The sequence below is a fragment of the Acyrthosiphon pisum genome, chromosome A2, assembly GCF_005508785.2.
Source record: "Acyrthosiphon pisum isolate AL4f chromosome A2, pea_aphid_22Mar2018_4r6ur, whole genome shotgun sequence".
Taxonomy (NCBI): Eukaryota; Metazoa; Arthropoda; class Insecta; order Hemiptera; family Aphididae; genus Acyrthosiphon; species Acyrthosiphon pisum.
Window position 1 is genome coordinate 60184806 of NC_042495.1, and position 11361 is coordinate 60196166.

The 11361-nt window shown below is 27.6% G+C and overlaps 1 protein-coding gene across 1 annotated transcript in view; it reads left to right on the forward strand.

Annotated features, from left to right (window-relative positions):
- The first annotated feature begins 4212 nt into the window (after positions 1-4212).
- Positions 4213-11361, forward strand: part of Txndc15 (thioredoxin domain containing 15) — a 10018-nt gene continuing 2869 nt past the window's right edge. The window contains 5 exon segments of the mRNA NM_001163181.1: positions 4213-4553; positions 4622-4767; positions 4834-5094; positions 5740-5942; positions 6030-6160. Of these exon segments, the coding sequence (NP_001156653.1) occupies positions 4502-4553; positions 4622-4767; positions 4834-5094; positions 5740-5942; positions 6030-6160 (793 nt within the window). The 5' untranslated portion in view covers positions 4213-4501.

Below are 11361 nucleotides of genomic sequence, written 5' to 3' on the forward strand. Positions count from 1 at the left end.
CATCGGCCCATTTTTTGGCAGAACATTTAGAGCAGATCTTATTCATAGCTCTGATTTGGACGGAAGACTGTTGAGCATAATCAATCTGTGGATCGTATGTGAAAGCCGATCTGTTACTATGAGCTAAAACTCGATTGCGAACTCTAGCCGTTGACGTCTGTTGTCTTTCTCTCTGATTTTGAAGGCGCTCGGAACGTTCAGAGCTCGATTCCCTAGCGCGAGCTTGTGCATTTCTAATATTTTGTTCTTCAAGCCGCTGTGAACGCTCGATACTTGACTCTCTTGCACGCGATTGCGACGCGTATTCTCTCTGACTTGCAAGACGATTTTCAGTTTCTGATTGAGATTCTCCATGACGACGTATTTTTATTGCCCTAGCCTGTGAACTATTTCTAGAAAGTTGAGATCTTGTTCTTTTGGGCATTTTAAAATGAGAAAAAAATAAAGATAAAATAAATTAATCTCTATTCATCAATAGGCAGTAGCAACCATTTTCAATAAACAACAACCAATAATTATTATTTATTATTATAATAGCTTTAAAACCCATGGCAACTACTTTTAAACACAAATTTCTATCGTAAATCTCAAAATTTCAGTTTGAGCACCTCCCCTAGGTGATCAATTCCCTTTTTAAATTAGCCTATATATTCATCAATGATAATGTCGGCTTCTAATGGTAAAACAATTTTTAAAATCTGTCCAGTAGTTTCGGAGCCTATTCAATACAAACAATCAAATCTTTCCTCTTTATAATATTAGTATAGATAGATTATATAGATAGTATATATTATTCACAATGTTACTAGGTATGGTACGGGCCTATCAGTGGTGGATACTAAGTGGGGTGAGAGAAGGTGCGTTCACCCCCTCCATTGGGATGTCTTTTTTACGTTATTTATTTATTATAATATTGGGTTGAAAAAGGTAATTTAATTTTTGAAACCCCCTATGGTTGATCTGAGTCTGCTACTGGTGCCTACCTATCACACATATTTACAGGTAGCCGGTAGGTAAGGTACAAAGTAAGCACTAAGCATAGACTTATTATAAATAAGTTAGAATATTATAAGTCTATGAAGGTAAGGTACCTTATATATTGTGTTATGAAACTATTTTTAATATTATAGAAATAATACGAATATTTAAAGAAATATTATAGTTTAACGTTTTTAAAATTATTAATATTTTTATAATTTTATATATCCGTGAGTTTCCCAATGTTTTTATCGCTACTGGTGGCTTAATTTGGCTTCACAATTAGTCCGTGTATTATACAGATGTCGCTGTAAACTTTAGGTACCTATTGCGACCCCCCCGCACTTTATCACATATACATACATTCGTGGCCACTCACCACTGATAAGACTCGACTTCAAAATTGGTGATTGTTCACAACCAGGGCCGGAGAGAGAGGGGGTTTAAGGGGTCTTCACGATTTCTCACTCATTTAACCTAATATTTCAGTCGGCACATTCACATTGTCAAAAACCAAAAAAATATGTATAAAATATAATAAAAATACAAAAAAAAGAATATGAATAAAAAAAAATAAACCACATTGGAAAAATATGTTGGTTCTATTTTAAGCTTAATGGACCAATGTAATAATTTTTTTCCCGTGTCCCCCCAGCAAATTAATGTCTACATTTCACATTTATTGTATTATACGGGCTAAATAAACGTAAAATATGTAAATAAGCAAAGTATTATATTTTGTGAGCTATTTTTCGCCTTAGAAAGTTTGTATGTATTTTTCTCTTCAAGTACTAAACGAAGTTTTACTTTAGATAAAACTCTATCAAAAATTGAAAGCTTCATTATTTGTCCAAGACTAGATGGACTGCAAGGGCAGAATATCTACAGGCCATTTGGTTGTTTTTTGAAGGAATTGTTTCAGTTTTACAAGAAATATCTACAAAATCAAATATTGATGTAAAAAACTAGAGTACAAGCATTATGACTTGAGAAGAACTGTTTATCAATTGATTTTATCATTTGTATGTACTTAATGGACCATATAATGTACCAAATGAAAATATTGACTGAAACATCGGAGACCAAAGGGCAAAGATCTTAATATAGTAGAAACACTGATATTAATTGGTATCTGAAAATGAACTTATAGCCATTGCCAATTATTTTGTTTAAAGCTATATATTGATTTTGATTAAAACCAAAAAAATTGATTCAACTCCACAATCATAATATGTAAACTTAACTTATGAAGACTTTTACAGAAAATAATTTTTCATGTTCTGGGCACATTAATCAGTTCGTCAACAAAAAATTTGAAATCTTGTCTGGTTTGTATTCAACCACTTTTTAAAGTATTATCGGTGACTATATAAGTTCAAATATAACACTCTAACAATAAAAGATATAGAAAAAGCATTTTCCTTATTTCCAAAAAACTGTGACATGTCTAATGTAACAGATTTCAATTGCGCATTGTGTGACATAAATATATTAAGGCTACAAACTGAAAATGTTAAATCATTGGTTAACGTATGGATGTAGCCAATAAATTAAGGACTATAATTTCTATGGCTAATGAATTTTGTCGACCAGTTACCACAGCTTCGAATGAACGATGTTTCAGCAAGCTAAAATTAATCAAAAACCATTTAAGAACAACTATGACCAGTTCCTGATTAAATGATTTGATTATACTTGGTTCTGATAAAGACATTTTGAATAATATTGAAAATTTAAATGACACATATGTTAAAAATATGGCATCGTCAAAAGAAAGAATCTCTGTGTAATATATATATATATTAATTTATTATAATTTTTGTTTTTTTTAGAATGCACATTCTGACAATGTTTTATATTAAATGATTTGTAAAATGTAATAATATATTATAATACTTATTTGTTATAAAAAATAGTTATTGTTTTATGATGCCCATTTAAAAACTAAATAGATAGATACTAAAAAATCGGCTTAAATCAAAAACTCTAAGTAAAATGGCAACATTGTTGATAAATAGTGATTTAAATAATTGAAAAATGTCTCTAGGTCTAGGATTTTGTTTATTCGCTTCATCATATGATAGTATGATACCAAAACATTATTATAGTTTTATTGTTTTTTATATAAGCCAATTACATTAACGGTTTGACGAATTCTTACTCTAGAACGATATCATAATTAGTAGTGAATATTGAAAAATAAAAATATGCTTTTATCAAGATTTTATGTTTAGTGCCTGTACACTATTTATTGAGCTCAATTTTATACAATAGATCGTGCTATAAAAAAAATCAAAATTTTGACGCTGAGTTTTTGGCTTTTTGCTTCAACATAGTATGGAATTGTAGAAACAAAAACTTGACATTTTGAGTGTAGCAAGAAATTTTTTTAGGGTATTATAATATTATGCATGAATTTCAGTCGTCACCTATTCGTTAACCACGACCTCTCACAAATATTACCTAACGCCGGCCCTGTTCACAATTGCACATAGGCGCAAATTGGGGGGGGGAGCTTGGGGGTGCTAAGTTGGGGTGGCAAGTTGACTATTGCAATATGGAGCCCCAAGCTCCCCCAAAAAAACATAGAACGTACAATTTTAATATGCTATATTGCAATAGTCAACTTGCCTTTAATATATTCAGGCCCCCTAAGCCAAAAGTTTAAATTGCGCCTATGCAACTGCAGACGGCTATCTAATTATATAATATATTATCTATGGTTATTATAATATGCCACGGACTAAGATATACAGGACTGGACACTAAATGAATATTGTGGTTTTTAACATCACTAGTCGTGTACGGTATATATTTTCTATGATCCAGTCCTATATATCTTTGTCCGTTATTATAGCACTTATTAGCACTATAATCGCATAGTTCGGTTCTACAATATTGGATTTACCGTGACATTTTAGGATCACGATTTTAGCCGCCGCGGCCGTGTCAAGTCCACACTATCTTATTACATGCTATAATCTATTTAAGATCAAAAAAACAATTAAAACATAGACCTATCAGCAAGCCTGCTGTGGATCGATGTCAAAAAAGTGGTTACCAATCATCGAGGTATATAAACTATACGTATAGTTTATATACCTCGATGTTACCAATATAGAAAATAGATAAGCCAATTGGAAACACTCAAACACTTATCACTTATCAGGCGGAATGATAATTTGATAATTAGACTTTTTATTCTGTGAAAGAATATAGACTCTATCCAAGGCAGAATGCAGAAATAAGATAATAAAAATTAAATAACCGAATAAAATATCACGGAAGTTTCGTAATTTTATACTATAAATTATTTAAGATATTTATTACCAACAGTTTATGATAATGTTCTTTAGAATAATAATGTATTGAACTATCAAAGTATAAAATAGAATTGTTTTATTCTCGATCTGATCGGTTTTATTTAGTAAACTAATGTAATTCCAAAAAAAATAAATAGTATTTTCAGTAACATTAATTTGAGTTCATGCTCATCGAGTGTGTCTTATATTAAGGATAAAACATGTACTTTCCACATATTTTGTTATTTTTAACTGTTTGCAGACTGGCATTGGGTAAGACATCATCATTTGATGAATTCATTATAATAGTATAATAATAAATGGTTAAAAATATATTACAGCTGAATTTGAAGAAAATGTACATATTGACGATAGTAAATTTGGACCATTGGAACAACCAGATACTCCAAAAAATTTAACAATTGCACCGCAAATCACTGACTTTACTGATATCCTAACAATAAGTAATGCCATAAAAAGCTTCCAGGTATGATTTTTTCTTTCAAGATTTAGAGTACAGACTATTATTTGATTTTACAAATAAATTATTTAGAAAAAAATGGAAGAAGAACATAATTACTTGCCAACTATGCAAGCATATTTAACTACAAGCACTGCTAGTAATGGTGGAAAAGAATTTAAATTAAGTACATTTTTATCATCGGTTATATATGCTGAAATTACCACGGACAATACAAATACCAGTCAACCATCCATTAATGAACCATTAGCTAATGTTACAGCTGCTAATAATTCAAGGATTGTAAATTGTACCACGCTTCTACATTTAAATCAAACAGTATTTTCAGTTGAGGTAAAATATTATAATTATTATTATTATTAAAATATGCACTAATATCATAAAATATTGTTAATAATTTATCTATTAGTACTTATTTCTTGTTATAAGGCAGGTGGCCAGAACTGTATTTTAATTTTTTTACGGTGGGGTGCTTCAAGTTTATTAGTTATCTAGTATCACCTTATACTTTTTCTTAGAAGAAATAATAAATAAAGATAGGTACTCATTTAAAATTAAAAACATATTTAATTTTTAAACCAAATCCAGAATGTTCAAAACCAGAAATAGAATACAAATATTCAATTCAAAACCAAGTTTGCTGAGATAATTAATTAATATTTTTAGAGAAAAATAAAATAAAATTCTTTTCAATTAGTTTTTTTTTTTTTTTGTACATTTTGTTTTTTCTATGTGCATATTATGATGTTCATATCTATTATTTTTAATATATAGTCCTCACCCTACCTATTATCATTAAATATTGTAACTGAAAAGGTATTATTAATCGAATGTCGTAAATACAATTGACCTAATGGTTACAAATTAATTACTTAGTCAATAATAATAATTTAAATGTAAGGCATTTTTGAAAATATTATTTTGAATATTCATGATCATATTTACGATTGCAGAATAAATTATTTAGTTTTTTTTTAGGTTGTTAATTCATCTCGACTTGGATATGTCTTAAAATATGATCCTGAAGTAACTAATCGCCGAGAATCTGGTGTTTGTTCATTGGTGTTATTTTATGCTAGATCATGTCAATTCAGTACTTTAGCTGCACCTCACTTCAATGTACTTCCAAGAATATTTCCTCAATTAAAAATGGTAGCATTTAATGCTATATCTGAACAAAGGTATATAGTAAAATTACAAGTATTTAATATTATTTATATCAAATCTATAATAATTGTTAAATTTAAAATTTAAAACTTTCATTTTAGATTTAATACAATGTATGGTATAACTGGAGTCCCATCATTAGTTCTATTTCATAATGGAAAACCCATTGCCAAATATAATGGTTCTGATTATTCACTTTATGAATTTACTAAGTTTGTAATTAGACATACAGGTATGCATAAACATTTTTATTTTTGTATTATTGTAATAATAAATACAATATTTTATAAGAAATAAGTTTTTATGGTACATGCCTAATATCTATAGATACAATTTATTAGGAAAAGAAGCCCTATTTCCCTAATAAATAGAGTCAATTGTTTTCAAATATATGGGAATGTAATATAAAGTTTCCAGTATTCTTAAAAGAAACTTGGCCTATTGGTTGTTATTTTACATGCCCATTTTTTTTTATGCCGATAGTCCCTTATATATTATGTTTCTAGAAATTATCCACAACGCCCCTCCCCCCTATTGAAAATTCCAGAAAATACCTAGCTATATAATAATAATAATAATAATAAAAATATACAAAGTAATAAAATTTAAAATAGTTAGTCAACACCTAATGTTTATCTTAGTTGCATAATATTAATACTGCTGGAGCAGAAAATTTAGAATATTGGCAATTTATTATATGATAAATATCTATGAATAGTATACATTAATTAATTTTAAGGCGAGAAAGCTAAAATCATTTAAAATCAAAATTCTAAAATATTTCAATGGTCCTTAAAATTGCCTCCTAAATTTACTGATTTAATAAAAACTGCTAAAAGAGAAAGATTTTTATGTACTACCAGTGGTCCAATTTAAATTTTGTCAAGAGATTCATTAACCTAAATACTAGGTTATCTAGGAAAAATATGTTGCGTTAACAATTTAAAATATGTATAGAATTGAAAATAATATTTTTGTTTTTTATTTAAATTCTTTAAAAATAATTTTGAAAAAATCAAAAAATATTTTTTTGTAAACAACATAGAATAGAAGCTAGTAAACTACATTAAAAACAGTAATTAGACTTGGACATCGAAAAGTACATAAACTAGGCTTCATAGGCGTGTCCAGACCTCATCCGCAAGTCATGCACAACAATGATATATCAAGGGGAGGGGTTACTGAACCCACCCACTCCCCCCAAAAAAAATTTAATTAAGGTTTGGGAATAGCCCCCACATTTTGAAATAAGCTTTATCATCTGATAATAATTAAATCAGTTTTACTTTTTTTTATCAGGAATAAAAAACAATATTCCTTTTATCAGATAAATAAAATAACTAGGTAGGTTATATGGAATTGTATTTAGTAATTTTAAAACTAATAATACTTTTTATAAATGTTTATTTTTATGTGATGAAAATCAAAAAAACTTAATACAAAATCAGAAACTTAGATAAAAATGTTTATATTATGGACCGCAATTTATAATGTAAAACTATAAACTAAACTTCATTTTTATTTTGTTTCAAATTGGTATTAGTTATAAATAGTTGCAATAGTTTTATATTAGACTGTTATAATAATTCATAAAATAAAGTCCACTCGAAGTCGTTATCGCTGTTTTTGTTAATTTTATAATTGGTTAGTGGAAGGTCTCTTATCACAACAATTTTCCCAAAACAAAATACCAATATAAAAAAGATTTTTGTTTGGGGGGAGGGGGTGGAAACCCCTGTAACTACGCCACTGGTTGGATCAAATTTCACAGGTTATGCCTGTGCATGAAAGGCATGGCCTGTAGACACGCCTATGCTAGGCTTCCATGTATTCTATGACTAATTGGTCTAAAAGTTAAAACCATTAGAAAACATATTCCAAGTATGATGAACTGAGGTGTTTAGTATTTAATCCGTTAATAGATAATCTTGTAAATGGTATAAGCATAAGATTCAATCAAGAGATCTTAGATTTGATTATCTCTGTGAGAAATTGATTTAACTGAAGTTAGAATAAAATAACAGTTTTTCAAATATTCTATCTAAATTATTCAATATACACAATCGATAAACTGGAAGCTGAAATTAATATTCTCAAACATATGCCTGATATACCAAGAGGTATATCCAGTGAATCTGTTTATGTGTGGTTAGACTGGTTAAAAGAGATTGGATTGTTAGACATTTTTAACAATATGTGTTTTGTATTAAAAATATTTACCATAATACCAGTAACAAGTTGCACATGTGAAAGGATATTTTTGTGAAAAATAAACTCTGATATACTATGTCCCAAGATATATTATAATATTCACAAAACAAGAAGTATAATGTAAATTAGATTTTAATAAAATTATTGACAAATTAAAAAAAGGTGGGTAAGTGTATGTCACTCTGCTGTACAGTAGGTTACAAGTGGATCACTGTATAATGGATAGTATTAAATTTGAATTCAATGATATAATATCACTGTATAAGAAAAACGATTCTGAGCGGAGACGGTTTGTCAGTCTAGGTATTAGACATACCTATTATAGGTATAATTATCTATAGTATTAAAAAAAAATTGACCTATAATAGGTATCCTTAATAAATTCCAAATTAATCATATCACAATATCCATTAGGTAACGCGTCATACATGAACAACAAACCGTGGTACTATCATAGATATATAATAGTATACTTTAGAAGTTTTAAGTACCCACAAGTAATATTATACAATCACAACAAAAGAACTAGAATAGTTATTCCAGGTTTTTTGATATGTAATTTCGTCCAAATTTCAACTTAAAATGACTATAAAAATAAACTGTGCTTATGTACTTCTTAGAATTTTTGGTAACAGAATTAAATATTTGTGATAAATCTTAATTACATTTTCAATCCTTAGATATAAAAGTTGAACATTTTATAAATTTTTAACTACAAAATAATTATTCAATTTTAAAATTGATAAATTTTGTCAACATTTTAACTTCAAATGCTTATAAAAAAAAATTGTGCCTATGTATTTTTAATATTTTTCAACTGCTATTGTAACAATGTATCAGGAGCTTTGTATTAATTTTTTACACCTTTTGGCCCAATAGATAAAACTTTATTGATATTTATAGAAAAAAAAACTAAAAAAATTGAAAAATGACAATGTCCGTAAGCACCTCAAAAAGAGTCAAGTTATTTTCAAATTTTTATCGTGTTTAGAAAATTCTAATAAAAACATTCAGTGAAATTTTCAAGTATCTACAGTCATTCGTTTTTTAATTATAATAAAATAAGAAAATCGTTATGTAAGAAATTGAGTGAATATCAAATGTTGTTTGTTGTACTTTTTTTACAAAAAAGTAATTAAATTGGAAACTGAAATTGTCCATAAACAGCTCAAAACAAATTAAAATATTTTGAACATTTTATCATGTGTAGAAAATAGAAATATAAACAACCAGTGAAAATTTCATGTATCTACAGTCATTCGTTTTAAAGTTACACCAAAAACCAAAATCAATTTTCTTGAAAACAGATTTTGCGTAAAAATTCCCGTTTTTCCTTAATTTTTCTTTTGTTTTTCACGGCGCATTTGAAAACTATTAAAATGTGAATTGTATTAAAATACAAGAACTTTTACTGTCCTAAAAGGTGATGACAGACAAAAAAATAAAAAAAAAAAAAAAAAAACACACATCATTGTAAAATCAATACATTCATCGTTCCACTCAGAATTAAAAAAATACACATCATTGTAAAATCAATACATTCATCGTTTCACTCAGAATCTAAAATGTTGTTCCTTTTAAATGTCGATTATCATTATAAGATTGTATATCTATATATTGTTGTGTAATATTTATTAGAATGATAAAAAAATATATATAATATTTTTAGTGTATTTTATATCTTTAAAACATTTGTCTTTATCTATAATTGTTTTCAAAATTATTGCGGGCCCTAATTTTTAGTGTGCACCCCCAGAACTAAAAGTCTGCGCACCCCTATAACATACGAGTATAAAACTCTAGTGCTTAACTATAATCTACTTATCATCTAAACTGTATTTTTAAAAGCATTTTTTCATAGTTAATTTTTGCATATTATACAATATTACTATGGTCAAAACTTTTAACATAACTAGTTAAAAAATGTATAATGACTAAAAAACTAAGTAAAAAAATATAAAAATGGTAACCTAGCTCAACTTGGCCTATAACTTAATAATTATGAATTTTAAAAATAAAGATGAAGTTCTATGACTACATGCATGCCTCAAGTGTTGACATAGAGTTTTGTTGTTGCTAAAAATATTACATATTATTAAAAATATGCATAATATGAATAATTTATCCTGATACCACTATCATATTAAAAATATAATAATAATAATATTTAAACAATCAAATCATTTTCATTTATAATTTTTTGATACAAATGAATCAGTCGTTTGAGAGTCCCTACTTGTCCAAAAATGTGGAATCGTGTTTTATTTCAGGTTTAAAATTTTCATGTGTAGATCAATATATTTTGAAAGAATCCAGACTAGACCATTTTAGATTCTGAGTGGAACGATGAATGTCTTGATTTTACAATGATGTGTGTTTTTTTTTGTTTTTTTTTTTTATTTTTTAATTTTTTTTTGTGTCTGTCATCACCTTTTAGGACAATAAAAGTGCTTGGATTTTCTTCAACAATACCTTTTCTGATAGGAAAGTGAATCTAGTTGGTACTTTGGGGGGTCAAAAGTAAAATTTTTACAATAGTTTTCAAAAGCGCCATGAAAAACAAAAGAAAAAAGGTGGGTAAGTGGATGTCGCTCTGCTGTACAGTAGGTTAGAAGTGGGTCACTGTATAATGGACAGTATTAAATTTGAATTCAATGATATAATATCACTATATAAGAAAAACGATTCTGAGCGGAGACGGTATATCAGTCTATGTTTTAGACATATATACATTATCTATGGTATTAAAAAAAAATTGACCTATAATAGGTACCTATAATAAATTCCAAATTAATCATATCATAATATCTATTAGGTACTTATAACGCGTTATACATCAACAAAAAACCGTGGTACTATCATGGATATATAATAGTATACTTTAGAAGTTTCAAGTACCCACGAATAATATTATACAATCACAACAATAGAACTAGAATAGTTATTCCAGGTTTTTTGATACATGTAATTTCGCCCAAATTTGTACTTAAAATGACTATAAAAATAAACTGTGTAAATGTATTTTTTAGATTTTTTGGTAACAGAACTAATTCCTTACGTGGAATCTTGATTTATATTTTCAATTCTTAGATACAAAAATTGAACATTTTATACATTTTTAACTACAAAATAATTTTTCAAATTAAAATTTGATCTTTAAATGCTTATAAAAAAAAAATATGTGCCTATGTATTTTTAATATTTTTCAACTGATATTGTAAC